Source organism: Corvus hawaiiensis, chromosome 14 (assembly GCF_020740725.1).
Source record: "Corvus hawaiiensis isolate bCorHaw1 chromosome 14, bCorHaw1.pri.cur, whole genome shotgun sequence".
NCBI classification, from domain to species: Eukaryota; Metazoa; Chordata; class Aves; order Passeriformes; family Corvidae; genus Corvus; species Corvus hawaiiensis.
This window is the reverse complement of record NC_063226.1, coordinates 13,050,324-13,076,147: the sequence shown is the minus strand read 5'-3', so window position 1 is coordinate 13,076,147 and position 25,824 is coordinate 13,050,324. Positions and strand designations below refer to the sequence as shown.

Below are 25,824 nucleotides of genomic sequence, written 5' to 3'. Positions count from 1 at the left end.
TAGCAAAGCTGTTTAACTGGTAAAAATGGAAACTAAACTTTGAGAAAGATATAGAGAAAAATTTAGTACAGAATAGTACTGAAAAGATTAATTTTAAATCCTAGTCTACTTCATATAGTTTTCAAAAGGCTAATTTAAATCAACTCAGATTTATATCTGATTACAATCTTCTGCAAAAAGAGCAAGTTTTTTTTAATTGTGTTCCATTTTTTACTAGTACTCTTTAAGCATTTTAGTATGCAAGGCTTTAAGCATAAACATGAAGAGTTTTCTAACAGCTGGTCTATTAAATGTAACAGCAAGGATGACAGAAAATGTGTCTACAAGGAGAGTATAGAGTGACCCCTGGTTCTCTGCAATTTCTGCATACTGAACAACATGTTTATTTAAAATCTAGAATTCTCCTTGTAACTTTTTTCATAGAAATAGGTTTTTTTAAAGTCATCATTTGGGTGGTCAGTCACTCCTGACCTCAATCCAGAGAGCAAAAATGGTTCTTGATATTTTCAATGAACAAAATTTTATAGTGGTGATACTTTGGCATTAATTGCTTTTAGCTCATCCTCTAATTCATCTTTCATCATACCACTGCCCTCACATTTCCAGCTCTGGGAATATCACTGAGCATTGTCAAGCCCACCACAAACAGAACTGGCCAAAGTGAGAGGAGGAACTCACTTCACAACTTTGTTGCAGCAATCACAAGTGTTAGTTAATTGTACCAATATTAATAAAATATCTCTTTAAAAAAAATAAGAGGGGGTATTTTTTTACAATCTTTTTAATCTAACTGGGCATGTAAAACCCAGCCATGTCAGAAATCTCCTCATCCCCCTTAGAGGAATTTGGTAGTTGTTAAAAATATTGTCTGAGCACCTAAACTTTCAGCCTGTGCCTCTCTCGCACCATTTCAGTAACCAGCTGTGTGACTAAAGGATCTCTATCTGGGTTTTTAGCTAGGCTCCACTGCAGGCTCAGCAGGCTCAGGACACTAGCGTGGTGTGCCATGTGCTTAAAAAATTTCTTCAAACTGGAAATCAACTTTGCACTGAAAGAGAAACTAAAAGTCTTACTGGATAATAAGATGCAGCCCAGTTTTCAGATTAGAATTTATGATCCCCACCATTTAATTAACATATGTAAATATTTTTTTAAATAACATCTTATAATCTCAGTAAGGCAGTGACAGTGCATGAATTATGGTGCATTAATTCATGCCTAGTAGCACTGACAGTACTTGGCCTTCTGCCTTGCTCCTGACAATAAGAGTCGGCATGAATTAAGGCACCATATTTCACACCTTCATATTTCCTAAGGTTTAGAAACATAAAAATATCCTAGAGTGGGTATTTGTGCCCCTGCAGAACAGTCTGTGATTCACTCTGCTGCAACTCATAGATTTGTTTTCAGTGCCAAGAGTACTAGGCAGTATCAGATACAGAAAAAAGACCTTGCTTTTGATAATTATAACTAAGCTGGAGTCACTCCAGTTAGCTTTATCCTGAGTGGTTTGGTACTGGTGGGCAGACCAACTCCCCCAGTACCTGTCTCTGCCCCAGCTCACTGACCCATAACTCACTGGTCAGGCTCTATAGCAGGACACTGGTGGTGTTTTGAGCTGCTCTCACTTATGCCTCTGTCCTCCTCAGATCACTGAGCTGATGTCTTCAGATAAGTAGAATACAATTGTCATGCTGCCACAGAGCTGTAAAAGAAAAAACAAGTTGACTTTAATGCTCTTCTCTTCTGTTTTAGTACAAGTCCTGCACATAAATATTACTTGGCCATTGATCCAGTGTCAGAATCCCTTTACTTATCAGATACCAACACCAGAAAAGTCTACAAAGCAAAATCTCTCACTGAAACAAAGGATCTGGCCAAAAATGCAGACGTGGTGGCAGGAACAGGTGATCAGTGCCTTCCTTTTGACCAGAGTCACTGTGGGGATGGCGGAAAGGCATCCGAGGCCTCACTCAACAGCCCAAGAGGTAAGAAAAGACCATATCTGGCGTACTTAGTGTTGGTCATTTGTCATTTCCTTCCATTTTTTAGAAACTAAGATGCAAATGGATCAAAAATGTGTCTGTGGCAATGATTTAACCAGCTATTAAGCCAAATGACTTCATGAGGCTTACTCATGTCCACAGTACTACCAGTCCTTTATGAGGGACCAGCATGGGCAGCAGGCTCCAGCTTGAATCCTCTGATTACTCTTCCCTGTATGACAGCACTCCTATTTTATTACCTTTCAATTGCAAGGTGGAAACATTTAATTATATGTAACTCTTGAGCAAATTACATGGTTTCAAAGTCCATTTTTTGGATTTTATGCATCAGGTGAGTCTTGTAATGTTAACAGAGCTTACTCATACACAGTAAGTCAGGACTGTTCAAATCAGCCAGCAAAATCAAATGTATTTGGAACTCTAGTTTGTCCTTTCTTAACGCTTTGTAAAAGATGAGCATCTCCCCTGCTGCACATGAAATAAGCATTTTGCTGCAGCCTCCCTGTCAGGGTACATCCAGTATTGTCCCAGGCAAAATGCATGTGAAGCCTTGAATCCCCACCAAAGCCACAATTAATCCCCTTGCAGTGTGCATTAGAACAGCGATAAAGTCTCTGGATTTGGTGCTCTAGAGCAGCTGATCACCCTCAACTCCCACTGAAATCCCTGGAACAAAGGGTACTCAGCAGCTCCGGAGGCAGAGCCCTGCGTGGGCTGTGCTATGCTGTGTTTCCCCCGTGCCTGCTCACAGCTGGCTCAAAGGAAGGGGTTTGATTACTTTTCGTGAGCTAATAAAGGAAGGCTGTACATCAGTAGGAAATTAGAATGTATATCCAGGCAGAAATACCTCTAAGACAAGCAAATAATCCTGGTTTAAGGTTTAGCAAGAGACACATGGTAATTATAGAGTGACTTTAGCATGTCTTTAATGGTAGAAGGTAAGTGTGAGGTAAGTACAAATAAATGTTAATTTCATGCAGCTAATTAATGTAATGGATCACTTCTAAAAATAGTAGAAAATAAAGGTTTTCAGATCCTTTATCGGGACAGTGTGACTCTGAAAGTGATCAGTGTTTTATTTCTGATTACAATTGATTATATCCAATTACAATACAGTTGTTCCATCTTATTTTTAGTGGGGAAATATGTTGATGAAAATGTTGTGATATGCTGTTTACTTTAAATATACCCCTACTTACTTCCTTAACAGAAGGTTCTAGTCATAAAGAAATTAAGAGGAATATAAACAGGAGTCAGGAGTTCTGAGGCAGCCAGCAATTATTAAAAAGAAATTGTCAGCAGACAATGACACTTCTATTGGCAAATTCAGGCAGTGACTCTCAGGTGCTTTAGATTTATGCATCTCCTCTAAATAACATCAGTTGAAATGATCAGGTTTTTTACATTTTTTATTTTAATCTCGAGGAGGTCTGGACTGCCACATGCCCTTTTTGTACAGGGCTAACAAAAGGCAGCATCAGTTTGTGGTCACCAGGAGTGTGATCAGTGTAGCGTCGTAACAGCCTCATAGGTACGGGTCCTTGTTTTCCCCTGAACTGTAAGAGGTTGAATAACCCTGGAAAGTAGAAGGAAGTATTTGCCTGGTACCCATAGATCTTTATTAAGAAACAGAGATGTCTCCCAAACTTTAATGCTGTTTTAGAGATTCTTTTGGATCACTTATTTTGCTTGTTCTTGAAATACTTGTCAAGTCAGAAGATGTCATATTTCTATTGAAATGACATTCAAACAGTATAAAGAAAACTATTTTCTCTAGGAGGCAGGAAATTTTGACAAAAACTTCTTAACCATTTAAAATCCTTTAAAAATCCTTGGACACACAGACACACAGTGTTATATAGCATATGACCACAGAAATAAATGAATTGTTTCTAGTTTCGTACCTCTGAGATTTTTACAGTGCAACAATAGGTCCCAGACGAAGAGTAATTGACAAGTTATGATTAAATATAATCACTTGCATTATTTTATGAATAATTTGTATTTATTTTTTAAGCTGGTGCAGGAATATTATTAGCTTTTTTACTTCACTTGCCTTGTTATTTTTGTCATGAGTATTCCTTTTTCCCATTATAAATGAAAAATAAATTTCCCCCCGACTCGATAGAAAGATAGTATGTGAAAAAGGACTCAATTTAGTGGTTGTGTGACCTTGGTTAGTTATATCTTAAAAGTTGGACTAATTTTTGCTACCAGCTTGTTACTGAATTAGGGCTATCTGGAGGACTCTGTTTATCCATTTACAGAATTGATAAGAAATATCTACAGTGTAATACTTGTGAACCTCAATCCTGTTTGGTAACATCCTCAAAGCTGTGTTAATAGGTGGAAATTCAAATTCTCTTTCTTACTTACTTACCTGGATAAAAGTTGCTTTGAATAGTGCTTTAACTTTTCTGAACTCATACCTATTTTTCTACTTCATTGAACATGCAGGGAAGTTTGAGGAGAGTCCTAATTATTTAAGTCTTTCATCAATGTTTATTTCTCATTATCTTTGTTTGACAAGACTGCCTTTGCCTAGTGACCAGGAATTAAATGCCAGACAGGAAAGTATCACGAAGTGGCACTAATCAATTCTGATTTCATCTTTCCACAACTTTCATTGTACAGGTAGCAAACACATGTAGCCTTGTTCAGTCTGTTCCCAATTCTCTGTGAAGGACTAGAGATGGGGCTTAGTGAACATTAATCTTGCTCTACTGTATGTTGAGCTGACTTTGAAAGATGCTTTTAAACATGCATGGCTGATGTAGTTGAAATTTGAACTTCAATATATTATTTTTACTGCAACTTTCTTTAATTCTGTAGAGATCTCAGACTAATGAGTCATGTAATAGATGACCAAGTACTTAAGCAGAATGTGAAATGATACAAGGTGGGGACATAAAATAAGATCTGTGACAAGCTGAACACATTTATTACACAAGAAGATATTGAAAATGAAGAAGTAACTACACAAGATATTAATCATTGACTGAATTCCAATCACTTAAACTTTACCAAGTAACAGATTTTAATTTTGGGGTGGGGAATTCTGTTTGGTGGGTTTGGAGGGGTTTTTTATAAAAATTATTTATGGCACATCTAGTCGCCAGCACTATCTTTTAAACAATCTGATTAGTATTTATGATAAGGCACTTGGGGATCGTGTCCTGATTTTAACTAGATTAGTCATCGGGTGTTGGAGCAGTAAGAAGCACTAAAATGAGTGGAAATAGCTAGGACTTGTACTTAGCCCTGCAAAGCCAATGCTTGAATCAACACCATTAAACACTTACCTACCCTGCCCTTCTGAAATCAGTGGGCTTTAGACCTGTAAATAGATTTGACTTTCTAAGCATAATTGACAGAGGCAGTGAAAGTTTGAGGCAATCAAGTTACCACATTTTTGCTGAGCTCCAGTGTCTCCCAGGCAGCAGGGTAAGAAAAGTGTCTGATTAACACCCGATTTCCATTACCTTGTGTCTGTGCCCAGCATTCACACAGGACAGCTCTGCTGGAAATGCAAGCTACGTAACTACTGTGAAAACAGTGCGTCCCTCCAGTGATGCCACCTAAACATCAGAAGTGATTTACACCTTTTGGAAGCCCAAGAACTAAATCTAAAGATTTAAACGTTTAAGGTCCTGCAGTGTCTGCTTTTGACGCCTGGACCAGCATCTAAAACTAGAAGACAGGCACACACTGTCTGTGCAAGCCATGTCAGTGCCTCGAGGAATTCAACTGCACACTGAGTACAGAGTACTTGGATGCAGTGCAGTGACCTCACTACAGATGCAGTGACCTCAAAGAAAGCACCAGGGAAATGTAGAAGGCTAGAGTAAGTTTTAAATCCCATGCTCAAAAATACCTTATCCACAGCCATAGCAAAGAACTTTTTCGCTCAGACCAATGGCCATGAGATAGAAACGCAAATGAAAGCATAATTTAAAAATCAGTTCTGCAGTGCAGTTTTATCTAGTTTGCTTGCAATTACATTACTAAGGGAATATTACTTCAAAAAATCATGGTTTTGAAGATGTGTTCACTCCAGTAGCTTGCATCCTGAAATAATCAGTCTTGTTGCTCCTCATCCTCAGCAATACATTATAAAATAAATAAAGTTGTGACAGCTGCTTAGATTAAACCTTTACATTTGTCAAATGGGCAGTAACCCATTTAGGACTGGTCCTGTTCAGATAGAAGATTCCTTTTACTTTCAGTAGGATGCACACCAAATTCCTAATATAGCCTTTTGTGACAACAAACCCCCTTTGTCAAAGGTAATGATTAATGCTATTTTTCCAGCAATCTTTGCTATTCTGTAAATTCCTAAGACCTTTTTAACCTTTCCATAGAACTCAAAAAGGAAAATAGAATGGGGTGAGATTTTTCATTAGCAATATATAAAGTTAGAAGTAGACAAGCCAAAGTGATTTGCAGCCTCGAATCATTGTCATATATGCATCATAAAATCAACAAAGAAAATAATCTCATGCCATTTTTGATTCATTTAAATTTACTCATTTTTCTCTTCACTAGCCTTAGCTACCTATGATTTCCAAAGTATGGAAAACTTGCAGAACATTGTCAATTCTTTGGACAGCAGGTTTTTCCTAAATTTCATCCAGCATTCCTCTGAATTCATAAATCATTCACTTTTCTATTCACCCATGTCAGCAGGATGACCCCAGTCATCATGTCTCAGGCTGGAAGCTGAACATTTTCATTCACAGTCAGTAGTTAAAAACGCTGTTTGCTCCAAGTCTACTGATCTGCCTCTAAAGAGAACAACACTCAAGTGCAAGTACTGAAGTCATGTTCCAGCTGACAAAGAGCTACTGAATATTTTGCAGCTAGAGCTGAGACAGTAAGGAAGTAAAGATGACAAAGATCACAAGGCCACAGACTGCATATCACTTGAATCATAGTTTGAATGGCGTATTATGGTAACTTATAAATAACTAATTGCATAAAATTGCTTTAGTTTCTAGATGGCAGCTTTAATTAAAAGCACCGAAGACATTTAGAAGTTTAGAAATGGATGGCATGTAATTTGCCCTTTTAACACCATAAAATGGTAATTAAACAATTTGATTCATTTCTTCCTATTAAAAGTTTATGAGAATCATGAGTTCCTTCTAAATACAGTTGTTCTTCAGCAGAAGGTGGCATTCTCTTTTATCTGTCCTCAACAGTAGTTGTAGATGTTGTTTTAAAAATTCTTCAGAAGTTTAATTAGAATTTTTCAATATAGAATGCTCATTTGTAGGTTTATGGCTGAGCAAAAAGTGTAAAGTAGAATTTCTAGAAGTGGGCAACATATAGTTCTAGCTGCTCTTTATTGACACATTTGAAAAGGATTTCCCTTAGAATGCAACTGTGGGATATAATATGGGGTGAAAAAGAAAAAAAGAAAATAATAAGGAATTTACTATATTATATTTATTCCCTATTTTTAGCACTATAAGCTTAACTCCATGAATGCTGAAATTTCTAGATGGAATGATCATATTTATTTTGAATTTATACCTATGATAACTACACAAAAAGCAATCAGCTTGCTTTTTGAGTCCTGTTTGCATTTATATTGGTGTATGTATGTGCACTAAGGCAGAGCTGTCAAGGGAAACAACCCTTTAACCAAAACCACTCTGGAGAGCAAATAACAGGAGAGATTATAGTCATCCTTCTGTGTTTATCATGGGTGTACCCAGCCCCTGTACTAGTTATTATTTGTTGAAGAAAACAGTTATAAAAAGGAGAATCTTCTGAATAGTCTTTCTAGTGATAATACTTAGTCACCACATTTGACAGCATTACCAGCAGTTAATTTTTAATGTTAGTTAACAGAATTCAAATGGTACTGATTAAAAGACCTCTGAATGTTACAAATATTGTTCCCGAATGTCTGCGTGTAAATCCACTGGAGATAGATCTTCATAAAAACTACTGTTTTACATTCAGATACAAAATTGAGCCCTATGTAGGACATTTCCAGCCACTAAAATATTACCAAAACCAGTCCTTCAGCGCAAGCATGTCACTCAGCAAGATTGATACTCAGCTCTGAGTCAAACAACAGGACTAAATCCTGGCACAGATTTATTTTGTCCTTACCCAAGCATCATTTTTTAATGAGGAATCTGTACGGAAGCAGGGTAAGTCTGTCATTTGTGCAATAGGTCACAGGTCCCTTTAGTGCCCAAAGACATCATCAGTTGGGCATAAAATTTAGTGCTACAGTTCCTTAAAAAAAGAAAAACAGAATCAGACTGAGAGCCTGATGCAAACTACATCTCTGAAAAAAAATATTACCTTTCTTACTCACTCGTGGGGTGGGCAGTGTTCCCACTTGCACTCAAGTGCAATTCATTACCCTCAGCATGTGCATGTTTCCTCCCCCAGTTCCTCAGTGATTAAAGCACAATTGCTGTGCTGTGTGTGATTTGATTCTGCGTTACACTGTACGTCAGAAAAGGATTAAAAATAAGCTCTTGGAGTACAGATTATATGTAGCATCATGTAAGATGTGACAGGAGCATTAATGAATCCAACTCTAATGAATAAATTGGGACAGTTTAGCCGCAAATCTGCATTGTTTTCCAATGGATGCTTTATGTAGGGTATTTGTCAACAAGACTTACATGCATAAGTAATTTTTTCAAGTAAGTAAAGTTGTGTTGTTTTACTGTAGAGTCACAAGCTCTGGAAGCAGTAGGTCACTGTTGAACATCTGTACACTGGTACTTGAAGAAACTGGCTCATTAGGAAGTACCAGGAATTTAGTGCAAATACTGAAGACATGGGCTTGTTTATGCCATTGCACTGGCATATGTCCTTCCCTTGCAGACAGGTTGCTTTTCTGCAGTGGCTGGAGAGCAACATAAATGCTAGAAACATTAAGAGATCCTTGGTTTTCTTATGTAGTCAGTGTTTGAAATCCATTCAACAACACAGCTGAGTAGCTTTATTTCATTGCAGCATAATCTTTGATTTTTATATAATGGATGATTTGCAGCCAACACAGCCATCTGTTCTCAGGGAAATTGCACAAAACAGAAGATGCACTTGCCCTAGTGACAGATCCTGGCCTTGTGTTATCTGTGGTGTGGATCTGATCCAGCTGAGAAGCAAAGCTCCTCTCTTACCGTGCAGCACTTCCCCTTTGCAAAGGCAGGCTTAGACACAGCACATGTGCTGCCCTTCCCACCCGCATCAGGTTTCTCATTTCAGCTTGTGAACCACACTGGAAAGCAAATCAGATCCCATCTAATATCGATACATGATGCAGTCTCAGTGAGATAGAGGTACAAGAGACCATCCCTTGACAAAACTGAAACACACAGGTCACTCCCAACACCAAAACAAATCTCTTTGCTTCTCAGACTCGTTCTTTACCTCAGTTCACCTTCAAACCTGCAGCCTTTTGAGTTTGGACTTCTCAGAAGCAGATGACAGCCAGGAGCTTGCCAGTCATTTTGGAGTTTCCAAAGGCACTGTTACTTTCTAATTAAAGACTGAAGATCCTCTAAGGGAGCCAGTACCAAGGAGTCACGATTTATGAGCTTGCAGTCTGGCAGGGAGTCATGCTCTGAGACTGTCTGCTCCTCCTTTAGCCTTTTTATAACCTCCCAGTTTTCCCCAGCTGACCCATCCAGCCCCCACCAGATGATTTCAGTTCCCCGGGTGACATCTGTCCCGCAGCATCTTCAGCCATCTCACATAATGAGGAGATGTAGTCTAGCCCTGTACCTTGGGCACTTAGCAGTGCATGGACACTTTTTGTCCTGGATGGAGGAGGTGACAGGCTGGTGAATACCCTCCTATAGCGGCAGTTCACAGACAGGTGGATACTTTGCATTGGCAGTTTAAATTAGTTTCAACTCCCAACACTGTGCTGATAACCTGAGAGCTGGATGCAGTAGGGAGTGTTACACACTAAAGTTAACTGCTGTGGCTTTTGGATTTTTTATATGATGATATCCTCAGAACATTGTGATCATACCCTCAGACAAGGGTGCCTGGCCTTCACCTGTGGTGAAGAGGCACCTCAGAAACAGTTGTGGGTAATTTGTCTTGGAAGCCTCCCCCCTGGTGTTAACACTGCAAGAGAAAGCATATTATACTCAGTTATGTATGCAACTCAAACTCAATCCCCAGGGATTTCCAGCTGCCAGGTAAGGATATATTTAGGGGCTTGGGGAGACCATTTCCCCCTTTTCCCAGCCCCATGGAAGATGCATGTTCTGCATCAGGGCTTCCTGGTCCTGTCTCTGCCCCCCAGACTGCTTGATCTCCCTTTCCCCCAGCTGTAACTGTTCCTGTATATTAAAAAAGCCCTTAAATATAAGGAGATGGGGTTGGAAGCTGAGGAAATTCAGTTTGAGGCTATTTTTCTTTTTTAATGACCTGTGGGATCCTGAACTGGCCTGCAGACAAGTGTTTTGTAAACTTAGAGTGCATGCAACCTTCAGTTGTGCTAAATGCAGGGGACAAAAATCAAGAACCATATAAGCCACTGTCCAAACCATCTGTTCAAGTCCTCTGCCTTTCATTTCTGTGTAGCAGAACATAAATTCATTATTAGATTAGCTTGGCTGTGCACAGCAGCTGCTATAATTGCAAAGTTATGCAACTTTAAATGGGAAATTATGAAGTAGTTTAAAGCAAGAAATTGAGCGGTTTTGGTAGAAAGGATTTCACAAGTCTAACATGAATAGAAGTGCTCTTCTAGTTATATTTTCAGGATTTGAGGGAAATAAGATCTTACAGTTCAAACTGAATGCAGGAAGAACTGCAGGGGAGCTGTTAGACCGGGGCAGAACAAGGCTGGGCATGAGTTGTGGCATGGCTGTCCCAAAGCTGCTGGTGGGAGACAGCAAACCTTCCATTCCTCAGTTTCCCCACTGAAATACAGAGGATGGTGACCTTTCAGAGCCCTGGCATTTGAGTTCCATCCCTCCTGTGCAGTGCAGTGCTGCAGGAGCTGTTGCAGTTCCAGGAGTGGGAGAACTGCCCCAGCTCTTGCTGGTGACTACAGCTGTCATGAGCCTGGTTCCAGTGCAGGACCATCATTTTGGGCAGCACTGCACTGTGATACATCCTGCAGCACAGCTTCTCCTTCTGCCTGCTGAGCAGAGCCTGGTCTGCACCAATTGTGTGTACAGCCCGTATCAGAACAGGTCTCTTTGGCCTTATGTGGATGCTTCTTCCTTGCTCAGACACTCTCATCATTCAGATAGTACAGCAATTAAAAAATTGTCTCTGCATAAGAATGAAGAAAGTGAAATGAAAATGAAGAAAAATCAATTGTAAGATAAGTTTTTAGAAAAGCTAATCTTGCCCACTTTGTGATAGACACGAAGTTATTGAAGAGCCTTGTTCTATGTAAAATTACATTACAAGCAAAGCCTCTGCTGTTTCGTTTTGTTTCATCCTCAAATCTTCCCTCTTTCTCTTTAAGTCAAAGTCTGATAGATGGGTATAAACTTTCCATATACAGTTTGTATAAGCCTCAAATAGTAATGGGTGGGGGAAAAAAGTCATACTTTTTTAAATAGGCTGATTTTTGGAGTCTGAGGGGAAACATTTGAAGCTCATACTTTTTAGTCAAGATAATGCCAGTACTAACACTCTTTTTACCCTTCCCCTTCATCCAGGTATCACTGTAGATAAGCATGGATTTATTTACTTTGTTGATGGTACAATGATACGGAAAATTGATGAGAACGGTGTGATCACAACAATAATAGGTTCAAATGGCCTCACATCAACCCAGCCATTGAGTTGTGACTCTGGGATGGACATCACTCAGGTAAACACCTCTTTTTTATGTGTTGTCACTTTATACACATTGTAGAGACAGATCACTTACTTTCTTGTACCAAGATTGTGTATCAAATATGCTGGATGTGTCGGATAATTCTGAATGGCAAGTGTGGAGTAGCTCTTCCACTCACTTACATGATTATTTTAAGGTGTGTAAATGTAAAACCACACTTGATTTTTTTTCCCAGGAGATGGCCTGTGAATATATAGAGGGGCTTACGTAAAGAATACAATCTACTTTAGAAAGTTGCTTGCTACTCTGAGATAGATGTTCTAAAAAGTTAATTAGAAATTTTAAGTGCTTTCCTTTAGTCCAGCATTCAGGCTGATTTGCTTGAACTAGTAAATGGAAAAAAATAGATATTCTGTTTACATCTAAATCTGTTCTAAGTCACGGAGGAGCATTACAGTAAGTAATTACAGCACAGCAGTATTGTGGTGAAGCTATTGCATTTCAGTTTCTCAAAATGCTTTTCAGTTCTTATGTCAAGAGCATGGTAAAAGAAATAGGAATAAAATAACTTATCACATCTTTAGTTTATGCTAAAAAAGAAATAGAGATAATCATGGAGAAACATAAATGGTATTCTTGACTAGTCAGTGAGCCACACTTACAGACAGCACGAGGAAGGACTTGGCCTTTGCCAAGAAATAATTGAATTAATCAGCTTCAAAATGGGAGAAAGCTGTACTTGAAAAAATCTTGAGGAATTCAAGTGATGTACTAAGCTATTATGGACTGTGTAAGCTAATAGCCAGGATCAGGTTAATTTTTCATTTCATCTTCTCCCTGCCCTTTCCTCCATCCTTCACAACTGCAAAATCACAGTTAAAATATAATGCATAACAATGGTAAAACCTTGTTGCTTGTTTCTAAGTAGATTTTGAATAACAGCAAATGACTGTGCTCTTGCATTCACATACCTGAAGAGCATGGGATCAATGTTTTGGGTAGTTCTTACCAAATTTCACAGGGTCAAATGAAGGGATCTAATGCTGCTGTCACAGAAGCACTTGGGGATTCTATTACTAGAATCAGAGCAGGAAAATGTGTCTGTGTTCCATTTCACATGTCACCAAATCACAGAATTCTTATGGTTGGAAGGGATCTCTGGAGATCACCCAATCCAACCCCCTGCCAAGGCACGGTCACCTGGGGCGGGTGACACAGGAACACATCCAGGGGGGTTTGGACATCTCCAGAGAGGGAGACTCCACAACCTCCCTGATCCAGTGCTCTGCCACGCTCAACATAAAGAACTTCTTCCTCATGTTGAGGTGAAACTTCTTGTGCTTTCGTGTGTTTAGTGTTTCAGTGAACCCTAGGTGTTCACAAATGTGGGGAGGGGAAGCTCAGCCTCCGTGTTCCCAGTTCTAGGACAGACAGGCCTTTGTATTCTCTCAGATCCAGCCGATGTGTAATTATTTCATATAAAGCGGAGCAGGGTCAGCTGACTTAGTTGTGCTAAACCCAATCTTAAATTAGCCTGGTAATTGTTTTAGGATTTTACAGCTTTTGGGCACCTTGGCTCCTGCTCTGGCTCCTCTCCTTGAGGCCAGCCAGTCGTGCAGGTGCCGAGCAGGAGCTGACAGCCAGCAGCATTCCCACTCCTCTGCTGCCCACCAGCTGGCAGGAGCAATGCTTCATGGAACCCACAGCTGCCTGGAGCACATTTACTTGCTTCTTGGATACATCTAACAACTGCCTGGGGCACCCATAACCAGATTAGGTATCTCTGAGGTCAGGGAAGGGTGCCAAGTGCAGCGTCTGCTCCCTGCCTTCTCCTTCTAGATCTGCACTCTCAGACTGTACAAGTAAGTGCTTTATTTGCCTAATGTAATATGTGCTGTGTATTTGTGTTCAAATTTTTGCTGATTTTGCTCAGTAAGAAAATATCTGACGAAATCTCAAATAGTGAGTTTTAATAGTTTTCATTTCCTTTCAAAAAATGCAACTACCCATTAAGCAAATAAGTCTCAGCAGGGGGTCTGGCAAATACAGAAAACAAATTATTTATTTATTAAATTAAAACTAAATTTTAAAAGTAAACATTTTGGGCTGAAATCAAATGTGCTAAAATTGTAAAGTACATTTAAATAGTCCTAAAATCCTAGTTCTTCATAGGCTGGCTACTTGCCAGAAACAGGTTTCATTTACCTCACCCTACAACATAGTTCCAATGCCATGGAGAATGAGCTTCTGCAAAGTCCTAAGTAAGAAAAAAGATGTCATAGAGCAAATCATTCTTCATTCATCTGGGGGAGGGTCTCCTTTTCATAGAAGCAGGAATAAACACTTTTTTTTTTCCATGAATACTCCAGGAGCTTCCATGCTGCAGCACCTACAGGAAAATATTCCTGCACATTTCTCAAATTTTTTTTATTTTGTCAGCATTCTGGGAAACTGAGATATGGTCTTACCCCATAAATTGAGGTAATCTTCAATTGAATTGTGAATGCATAACAGTAGATATTAAAAAAGAAAACTATAATAAATTATGGCATATAAGCATGTCCCCTAAAATGTGGCCAGTCTCATTTTCTAAGGATAGCAATACTATATAATTTTCTGTATAATTTTTCACTGGTAAGAGAAGTCATATTGTGGACACTCTGCAACATAGAGCCTTTGGAAGCATTTCTTGTTTTGAGGATTTGTTTTGTGGGAGTTTAAGTAAGCCTCTTTATTGAAATTTTTCACAAAATCCACACCTTTGAGATTTTTCACATACACAGTAAATCACAGACATGAAATAAATGCCAAGAATGCATGTTATGAAAAGTAACTGTATCAAATTCGCTCAATCTACTTCTTCCAAAATTGTTGCTGATAACCAGAAAACCCTAAGAAATAATCACATCCCCTTGAAGTCAAGCATGTTAATCTGGAATTATATCAATGAAAATAAGGGAATGATATTTCCACTTAGAAACAAGAGTATATCCTTGCAAGACCTGCTGAGTTTATTCCAGAATGACATAAACATAAATGAAAAATGAATGTGGCCCATCTCCACTTAAATTAGTTTTTGGCTAAGTTACAAATGGCATTTAAATCAAGAGAATGTGGGTTGCTCACAAATTGTGTTTTTAGAGAGACTTATGAAATAGGTTAATAAAATCATTTCTCAAAGCTAAATATGTTCTGACAGTAAAATCAACAACTTGCCCAAAATCAGTATTTCTTAATTTACTGAAGTACAAAAATGTACTCTTGGAATAAATACATAGAGTAACTGTCCATTGCAAACGCCACCATAAATGACAAGCTTTCACTTTAAGGCATTCACTTTAATAAATGAGTTGATTATGAAAAGGTTTAATCATTTATTCTAATATCAGTTTTCATGGTATTATTCTTAGTAATCATTATGTGTTTGTTATTTACCACCTTCTCCTTCTTAAGCATAATATTCTGCATTCATAACCAGGGGAGGGAAGGACAGCTGGGGCTGAAAGGATTTTATGTTGTGGCAAATAAATGACCACGCTCTGACTAATTACTGTGATGTCATACTTCACTGGGGGGATGTTAATCTGAATTTAGAAGGAAAGGGATACTCAGTTGAAGTGTTTATATGGCACACCAGCATTCTCAGTACCGTTTCAGCCTGTACGGAACTTGGATGACTTTTCTTCTCTGCACAGATCATTTGTGTTCTTCGATCGCAGTGTTCTTGGATTAGTTAACAGAAAGATAAAATCTAAAGAAAATGGCTGTTCAGAGCTATGCATGTGAATATCTGTGTGTACATGCTCAACACTCGCTCTTGATGCCAGGACCTCTGCAGACAACTACATGGTCATGAGCCAGAACAGGAGTGCCAAGGGAAGGGACTGGGATGGAGAGAGAAAGAAAAGAGATGGGATTGTTATTCTGTTTCACTGCCGGATGGCTTTGGGCTGGATCCCCGTCTAGACCAGAGGCCTCTCTAGATTGCTTTTTCTCACATGTACCCACTTTCTTCATGTTTGCACTTTAGCCTGGTTATTGATAGCAAATGAGGGCACCTTGTGTGGGTATGTGTCTGTCTGTCTGTCTGTCTGTCAGTCAGTATTTTCCTCACAGTAAATTAAAAGCTTGGCCCAGTTTCAAACAAATTTGTAGAGAAACACCCACCTTCACAGCAATTAAATTCCTACATGTTCCATAAAAAATATTAATCCATTTGGAGGACAGAGACCTAAAGTGCCCTTTCAAAAGGAAATACTGCATCATAAGCTTTCTTTTATTAAACTCCAGAGATTCCACTCAGGATGTAATAAATGCCCCATTCACAGGAAAACTTCATTTCACACTTGGATCTTATTAAACTCCCAAGTCAGTCAGCCATGCGACAGAAGTCCTTAGGAAACCAGACTTCATCAGATCCAGTGTTCTTGGAAGTTATATTGACGTTGTGGGAGTTTTCATGCGAAAGTAAAAACACTACAGCTCATCTTGAGTGATAAGCTTTGCTGTTCTGCCTCCATTGCTACAGTGAAAGCTGAGGAGAGAATTAGCAGATATTTCTACCATCTTGCAATTTCATCCTATATCTTTCCTCCCATGAGAAATATGTGGGCTGAATTTCCTCTGCTCCAAACCACAAGTCATTTATATCTGTGTGAGTGGCTGCAGGTATTATTTGGGAGCTGTTTAAACCAATCTCGAGCACAGTCACTGCAAATACAGAGACCAAACATTTGCAAGTCAACATAAAATGAATCCCAAGAGCTTTTCCTTCGCCTGTAACCATGGCCTTGTTCTCGTGCTTATGTCAGTCCCACTAGGCATGAGTCTGTGCCAAAGCAATAGCTCCAACCTGATTGATGGTGTTAATAACTGTCACTGCTGTGTTCCAAAATGAAAGGTCTGGTTTGAAGACTTTTTCTTGACATTTGCACTTCATCAGCCTTTGTTCAGCAGTTCTCCATGTGAGGGAACCATCTATATTGTGTTGCCTCACATAAACTTCAGTGACACTGCAAAATGTTTTGCTCCCTTATAAAAATGTGACAGTGTTACTTACATAGGCAATTTGCTTGCACAGGTCACATTAAAAGGCAGATTTCTAGAACAGCGTTTAAAGGCGACCCATGTGTGGCAGGAGTGTCGTGTCCTGGACAGCCTGCTTTGAATGATGGAGGAGAGGGGAGAGGGCAATAAGTAATGTTGTTGATGACCTACTTGAAATAGTGAAGTGGGAGACAGACTGCTGGGAAGCAGAAGTAAAGATGAGCAGAATTGCTTGAAAATATATTATATATCTCAAAAATGCAAACGCTGACATTGCTCCCGCAGTCATAAGTGCTGCAGGCGCTCCCCAGCAGCATCTGCACAGGCACAATATGCTTCAGTGGCATTGTGGAAGCCTTTTGAGCAGAACAAAAAGCTCCCAGGACATAGTGACCTCGCTTGAAAGCAGCAATGAGGGTCTGCTCATTGGAGCAAGCACAGCCTGAACAGAACTTTTACTGGCTACGTTTGGAGGAAGGAAAGAAAAATGTGAAAGACAAAAATACGATCTGATGACCAGGTGAGAACAGGGGGAGTGAGCTGCCAGCACAAAACCAAATGGATTCTAGGCTTTTTAAGCCAGGTTGAGAGTAGAATATTGGAGAGCAACTGCAGAATTACATGGGGCTGATTAATTGATTAGTATTGCAGGTCAGAATACACACTATTCCTTTAGATGTTTCTCTTAGTACCTGACATTATAAACTGCATTCTTGTGAAAGCAGAAAGAACAAAAGGCATATTTTAAAACTAGATGCATAATATTCTAATTGTGCCATCAGAAAGGAACAGCTTTGTTTTCACTGTAGCAAAGTATTGCAAAACTACTCCTGCTCTTCCTTTCCTTTTAGTCCTCTCCGTGTGTCTTCTGATACATTCTTCTAGCTGTGTGTAATTAATGCAGCATAAGTATTCCAAATTGCTGAAGTGCGTTTTTCAGTGATTTGCAGAAACACATCTTATATGTATTTGTGAAATTGCTGAACAAAAGCACACAAAGCAGAAATTACAATTTACAGACCCTTTTCTTTTATTCATGGTCTTCCCTTACAGAAGACTTTCAGAGCTTTTTTCTTTTTAGAAAAGAACTTCATTATTTTTTCTGGGTCTTGCTGGATGAAGGAGCCCACAAAAGCTGTTACTTTTTTTCCAAAATAAAGTTACCTTGTTCTCTGGTTCTTTTACTCTACTGCTTAATTTCCTATTCTTTCTTCTCTGGCTTTGCTGGAGTACCAGAAAAGATAACTCGAGTAGAAGTCGTGGCCCCAGCAAAGTCAGCAACTGTTTTGCCACTGACTTCAGTGGAGCCAGGACTTCACCAAGCTTAATTGAAAGGGTAGGTGTAGCAAGGATTGATTGGAGGGTGTGTAGCAAGGAGCAACTTATATCTCACAAGAAAGTATGTGCTTCTGAAAAATAGACCAGAACAGGTCTTCACTGAGGCATTTTCAAACCTTGTCAAAAATGAGTAGCACTTAATTTCAATTAATTGTTACTCTTCAGAAACCGTAAGTCTATACAAAATCATTCCAGCCATAATGGCATATGCAAGAACAAGCAGTCACTAGCATCCATACTTCGAAGCAAAACCAAGCTGAAAGCCTTTTAAAAAAAAAGGATTTTCCGGTATAAGGGAAAATAATCTTTTCCTTGGGTAGAGGAGCAGCTAAGTAGCTGCTCTTCAATAGGAGCTGAGAGAAAAGACTCATAGGATTGAGACCTCAGGTGAAAAATATTTGAGAGCTCATAAATCAAACTCGTAGGTGTATAATTTGATTTTTTGAATATTAAACAGAAAGCAGGCTGGTTTCATCAGAGTTAATTTATATTCCAATCAAATTATTCTATCACTGAATTCAAAATATTAGTCATAGATGCAAGATAGCATCCGATGAAGTCACACTGCAATTTCTACTTTAAAGCCTAAATATTCTGTTTGTATTGGGCACCTGCAAAACAGCAATTTATTTCAATTATCTGCCATAAATAATCCATTATGGCTGAGTAAAAGACTATGTACATTTTAATGAACTCTTCCAGCGATTGCATCCTTTCCTTTGATTGTTGAAGCAGTGCTAGACACTTGATGGGGAAGTGAAGGAGACCTCTGCTCATGACTTTCCTCTTACTTCTTGCTACATAGTGACAGGTTTTAATTCTTTTTCCACAAATTTGTTTCTAATTAGCAATTGCAAGAAGGAAAAACCTTCTGCAAGAATTGGATGGCTGCAGCTCAGCCCTGAGCCCAGGTGCTCTCAGGTACATCCTTCCAACTAGAGGAAACCTCCGCACTCACTAAATGCTGCCTGCACACACACAAAGCCCTTGCACATAACCACCCACCAATTCCAGCTCATCCAAGCTGCCTTGCCACCCCCAGACTTCCTACAGCTCACCCACCACCCATGGCACACTGCCCAGCTCCACAAATTCCTGAGCCTCTCTTAGCTGTCTGGGGAATGGGTTCCCAGATGAGAAGCCTGTCTTATTTTGGGCTCTCCTGTCAGTCTTTCATGAGCAACCAACTTCTCTCAATGTTCCACCTTTTATTCCATATGTGCAAGTAGCCTTTGATTATCTCTCTTACCTAAAAATGGTTTCAGTACGATGAAGTCAAGTGGGTCAGTTATTTTTGGCAGAGGCCATGCCTTCTGTGTTGAATTGCGCTGCTGAAAATGCTCAGTACAGCTTTGCCAGACTGGTGGGAGCTGCAGCGTGTTGAGATATATTGGTTACTGCATCTGACTTTTTTCATCTGTTGCAGAGACATAATGGTCAAAATGTAAGCATGAAGGAGATACTGATACCTAATCTATTGTCTATATCTGCATCTACCACTGTGTCTGTATACATGTAGGTGTATGTGGCTTCTCCATATACTGCAGAGCATCATCATCAGACAGTGAATGATGGTCCCTGCCACCCTGGACTCCAAGGCCCAAGACAGTCTACTGAGAAGAGAATGTGGGTGTTGAAAGGAACATGCAGAGCCAAACCAAGCAGGCAATGCCCCTCCTTTTGTTTTAATTCAGTGGTTCATCCACATCCACTAGCTAGGTTTGCCTGTGATTTAAGAAACAGCTATTTTGATGGAGGCAACTCCTACATTAGCCATGTTTTTCAGATTTGTCAGGACTAGAAGTGTGTGAATGTTGCTTTCCTCCTCTCATCAAGCAGCCCTTCACATATTTATGGGCTAAAGGACCTCCCACAGGTGTAACAGGTTTTTTGTGTTATTAAGTGAATAACAATAATAACTGAGCTCTATGTGGAGCTCTCTTTACTGCCTCTATTCCAACCCTTTCAGATTGCACACTGTATTCTGGTTTGGCCATTTGGAAATGTTGCACAGCTTTTTTTTTTTAGGGAGGGGGCCAGGGGAGCAACAACCAAATGGGTTGTCACAAGTCTGGAGTTTGAGTACAGGGCAGGTTTGAGGGCAGCAGGCACCAGAGGTGGTCTGTCCTGCAGAGATGTCACACACTGCAGGGATAGAAATTTTTGCATTGATTTGGTCAGAGCAAGTACCATGGCAGGAGCTGCAGCCTGGGCAGTGACAGCTAAGGAAGCCTGATTTCTCCTCTCCATGATACCATGTTTGCTCCAGCATGTTTTCTACCATTGGTTTTGCCAAGGTAAAAAATAATAAAAAGACACTGTGTCAGTGGAGGAAAAAAATTGGAAATGTCAAGACAGAAGTGGGTTGGACCCATTTGTAGTGTGCCACACAGAGGGTGTGCTTAGGGTTGTGCATTATGGGGTTCAGGTCACAGAGAGCTGCAAACAGAATGACAGAGAGCACCATTTTGTATAGTATGTTACTCTGACAATAACACATTTACAAACAATTAAAAATGTCTGAAGGACATTCAGCTTTTACAAACTGGGCCTCATCTCTTGCTGATAGCTTCCTTTGGGATGAGTATGGCGTGCAAAATGATACACTGCCTTGGAGAATAAATTTATGAAGTTTAGCAATGTCGGTCACATTGCAGGAATCATAAATGTCTGAACATCACTCAATGGCCATTCAATCAACTGCTCAAAGCAAAGTGGGAAACTGAACAGCATGTAGTTGTCTCTGGTGAGAACCAGAGAAAGTCATGATATGATGTAAAACCCTTTAGGTCCTCCATCCATATGTATTTCTTTTTTCTTCCTTTTTGCATGCCGCTTCAGAATTAAAATTCTTTGGCCATATCAACAGTGACAATAAAACCAATGTGATTTTTGCTATTGTTGCCATGAGCTACAATAAGTCTGTTGGGTGGCTTATGAAAGCTGTGCCAAAAATTCAGGGAATCAGAAGAGTTCAAATGGTTTAAACTTGTATAAGTAGTTTAGTCCTAAGGAATTAATTTCATTGTGAAATTATTTTTGTATGCTTTCAGACAACCAGAAGGATTTATGCTATTTGCTTCTTTTTTTTTGTATTTGGTTTGAAGGAGTAAGGAACAGGTTTTAAAAGGACATTTCTAGACCTAGTATTTGCTAGGGATTCCTTTAACCTTCTGGGTCTAGAAGCTGCTAGAAGCCTGAGATCCAGATATTTAGGACTTCGCTAGAAATATCAAGGGTCTTTCTTGAAGGCATCTAGGATTTTTTCTAGATCTACTGCTTTTGGAGCAGGGGAATCCATGGCTTCTGGAGCATGGCTAGAGAGCCACTGGACCTTTCTCCTTGGATAGTTTGGAAGCCTTTTAGAGCTTTTTCTTAGACCCTAGCTAGCATTTCTGTGGAGCCCTTGGAGTCTTTCTAGGCCTGGAGCCATTCTATGCCTTTCTAGATCTAGAGCTCAGCTACTGAAATCAGAAACTATTTATTGATCTGATTAGGAACGTGTTGCAGAACAAATTTCAGGTGCACTTTTAAAATCTCTTTTTCAGAGCCTTTTTGGAAGGTAGAAAATTCAATGCCTCTCCTTCTATGTCTAAGTTTATCCATCCCAGGCTTGAGGTATGTTATTGAGTCAAGTGGTAGTTCTTTAATTTTGCTTAAAAAAACATTAGTCCTAAACGTTATCCTTGTAAGCTGTTCTGGCACAGTCTGACAATGCATATCCAAATATGCAGCACAGCAGTCACCAAAGCCCTGAGCTGACAGAAATTTAAAGCAGAGTGCCTGCTTGCAGTCTCAGACTAAAATCAAATGTTCTCCAGTGCATTTTCTTGTATTTAATCAACATAAATGCTCACACAGAAGGATTGCTGCACAGAATGCAGTTGTCTTGTTTGTTCTGTAAAATGCAAGGTGCCTGATTTTTTTCTGTTAGCTGTTTGAGGTCTTACAGCAGTATGTGTTTGCTTTCCGTGCAGCACCACAGCTGGTTCAATTGCATTCATTTTCCTCAGTTGAAAGATCTATTGTGTAAATACTTGTGAAAGATCAGTTGCAGAAAATCCTCTTGTGATAACAATTGATCTTGGTGCTAATTTCTGTAAAAGTAAGGACTCGTATTACTTCTGTTGCTTTTTCTGCCTACCATTTTTATATCTGTGAGAAAAAAATATATGAAGATAATCATGAAACTTTTCTGTAGCTGTTTTGCTTTAACTCTCTGCTACAATTTAGTCAAGAATTAGTTCACTCTTACAGTGGGTTTTAAAAAGCTATTACTACTGAATCACATAACATTGGAGGAATTTGCCATAGAAGATGCCCTGCCATAAACATGAACTGCAGAATAGCTATTTTGCCCATCCTATTTTCTTTCCCTTGCAGAAGTCATATTTGTGAGTTTAATGGTGTAACTCTTAAGGGAAACCTTAAACCAGAGAAGTGAATTCGTATTTTCTTGTGAAAGCTGTGGAGCTGGCATTTGTTCTGATTCTTGTGGGAAGGTGTTTCACAGCCCTGATCTGGCTGAGGAGCAGTGTTAGCTCCCACATCTCAACTGGAAGCCTCCTGGCAGCAGCTCCTCGTCCTTCACTTCCCCCAATCCCACTTTCTGCCCGTCCCTGGAGTTAAAGGAGCTCTGCCCTGAGGAGCAGAGTTGTTGTCACGGGTCAAGATCCTGCAGAGACAGGCAGTTTCCTGGGCACAAATCTGCAGGAAGTTTTAATTTCAAGAATTTAATTTAAATTTTCATTTTGAGTTTGACTCATAATTCAGGGCAGAGTCTGAGGTTTTGGGTGATATATTCACAGTGGTTGGTGTTGCTGAAAGGCAGGTGGTTTGCCTTTTTCAGTTTTGGAAATTTAATTTTATGTATTCTTTCATCCTCTCAGTTTTCAGGCCAGATGCTTTTATGAACCTCAGCAGTTCTTGGAAGCAAAAGACACCATAACATGCTAGCTCCAGCCCCTCACTGTTCTTAAACAGCTCTTAATTACTGTCTCAATTAAAGCTTTTCAAGATACTCCTTTCACCTTATCTGCATTGGCAGCACACTGGCTTTCTGTATCCAGAACTTCTGAGCCCAAAATGGAAAGACGAAGCCAAAACTTAAGATTTATGCAACCTCACTTCTGTGCCATCTTGTCTGACAAGCCCCAGGACCTGGAACTGCGAGTTACAAAGTGAGGCAGAATGGAGCCAGTCCTGTTATTAGCTAGATTTCCACCTGGTCCCATTCCCTCCTTTTGGCTGTGAAAATTACCTGCAGCAGTATGTTTGGAGGACATCTATTCCGACTCCAACACTGGAGGAATGTTTGGGTTAGATTCAAATTCATGGTCTATTTTGAGATATTTTAATTGAAGAGTCTAAGATTCCTCCTCTCAGAGGTACCAGTCTGCTCTAAATACTTTATAAATTCCTTTTGGGCACTTAACAAAGTGTTTCTTTCATAGCCTGTGTAAACCATGGGTACCATGTTTAAACAGACTTAAATGGCTTAGCAATCTAGGTCCCATTGATTTTCATAGTCAGTGTGCTTATGTGATGCTGGATAATATTCCCTCTATTGTTAAATAAAGACGATTTGAAAACCATCCCTGTAGAAATCAACTTTTCTTATCAGTTTAGTAGACCCCAGATATGGTCTTTGAAGTTGTGAAGCAGTAAAAAAGAATAAGAAATTATGAAACAAGAAGAGAACTGGGAAATGAGAGCACAGCAAGTCTTGTGGCAAGTGAAGCAAAGACAAGCAGTGAAAACTGTTGAAGTGGTGCCTTTCCTTCGTGCTCCTGCAGCGGGCCCCTCATCAGCTGGAAATAATTGACAGCAAAAGCAGGTTGGCAGAGAGACTGTCTGAGCCAAGAGCCTGGAGAACTGATGGCCTCAGACCTCTGAGCTGCATCTGTAAATGCACCACAGCTGCTTTCCCAGCCCAGGGTAGAAAACAGCAGCCATTAGGCTGTAAAACTCATTTATTTGGGTTTTTTGCTGGGGATAAATGAGTGCAGAGAGTAACATTTGTGAAGTCTAGGGAGGGGACTGCTAGAGCTGAACTGTAAAATTCTGGGTTTTATACTATGCAGTATCAGAAGCAGGAGAAGCAAAGGCTCCTCCAGCATGGGATGAGGCTGTAATCCCACCATAGGAAAGGGTTCCCCAGTGTCAAACCACAGGAACTGAATTGTGTCTCTGTGTGCCATTAAGAAAGGAGCAAAGCTGATGAGGGGAGCTGACAGTGTCAGTGTCAACAAAAGGAAGAGCCCAGAGTGAGAGCAAACAGACAGAAAATGATGAAAAAATATCTGTGATTGTCAACAGGAAAAAAACAGAAATATATGTAGTGAGACATCCTGTAAAGAGTTCAGGGAAGCAGAACCAGTCTCCTTCAGCCTTGTAAACTACCGGCTCACTCCTGATGGCCTGCCTGTGTGAGTCTCTCCTTGGAGCCATTTCTCTTCCAGGAGGAAGCAGAAAGAAGGGTTTAGGCAGGAAGAGGGAAAAATGCTGTTTAGAAGGACGTTGTGGTGAGTAAAAGGGTTTGGTCTGGAAACAATATCTGAAGTGAGTATAAATAGGACCCATGGGAATGGTATGAAGCTGTGGGAGGCTTAGGTTGGGTATTAGGAAAAGGTTCTTCACCCAGACAGTGGTCAGGCACTGGAACAGAAAGTGTTCATAGCCCCGAGACTGAGAGAGTTCAAGGAGCATTTGGATAATGCCCTCAGGCACATGGTGTGATTTTTGGGGCTGTGCTGTGCAAGGTCAGAAGTTGGACTCGATGATACATGCAGGTCCTTTTCTCTCAGGATATTCTATGACTCTTGAGATAAATAAGAGGAAATTTTAAAAAGTAAGTTAGCAGCAAAAGAGAAATACAGAAGAGGCTATGAGCAGGTCTGCAAGTGCATGTCGTAGAGCTGAAGAAAGGCAGAGGTAGCATTGACAGAAGTGCTTGAAGCTGAGCAGCACAGATAGGAAGTAATCCATCAGTCAGGACTATCAGAAAAATTTTGGCATGAATTTCATGCTACTACGTGAAATTGAATCAAAATAAACAAGCAATGCATGGCAAGAAATCAAAGCAATGGTGAAGCCTTTCTAGGGATTTGTGCAGCTTCTTTTAATCCATGATAAATGAAAGTTATCCCAGTGAAATTTACCCCCACAACCAAACAGTTAAGCTCTTGAAACTGGCATTTGCAGACAAGGATAAATTTTTCACTCTTTACTTGTCTTACTTTGATATGAACGGTATAAATTGTTTGATATGATTTGTTGAAAACAGTACCAAAAATGGCACAGCCATCAAATGTCATGCAAAATGTGCAGAAAGTTTTACCCATATGGTCAAAACCAACAGTGAAGCAGTGTTCTGCACAAACTAACCTGTGGATGTGTGTACATCTTCAGGCACATATGGTTAAGTATATGAGTGTGGACTGTCCTAGCAGTGCCTCTGGGCAAAAAACTCATGGTATTTTAGTTGTTAAGCTTTGCTGTGGGAAAATGGAGTGGGTTTGTGTGGCAAGGTTTTAGTAGCAGGGGGGCTTCAGGGGTGACTTCTGTGAGAAGCCCCCATGTCCAGTGGATCCAAGGCCAGCTGGCACCAAGATGGACCCAACGCTGGCCAAGGCATCAGCAGCAGTG

The 25,824-nt window shown here is 39.9% G+C and overlaps 1 protein-coding gene across 7 annotated transcripts in view; it reads left to right on the top strand.

Moving 5' to 3' along the window:
• Nucleotides 1–25,824, top strand: part of TENM1 (teneurin transmembrane protein 1) — an 834,650-nt gene that overhangs the window by 773,884 nt on the left and 34,942 nt on the right. For all 7 annotated transcript variants that reach the window (XM_048318357.1, XM_048318358.1, XM_048318362.1 and 4 more), the window contains 2 exons: nucleotides 1,756–1,988; nucleotides 11,672–11,826. In XM_048318357.1, the coding sequence (XP_048174314.1) occupies nucleotides 1,756–1,988; nucleotides 11,672–11,826 (388 nt within the window). The remainder of the gene's footprint in view (nucleotides 1–1,755; nucleotides 1,989–11,671; nucleotides 11,827–25,824) is intronic.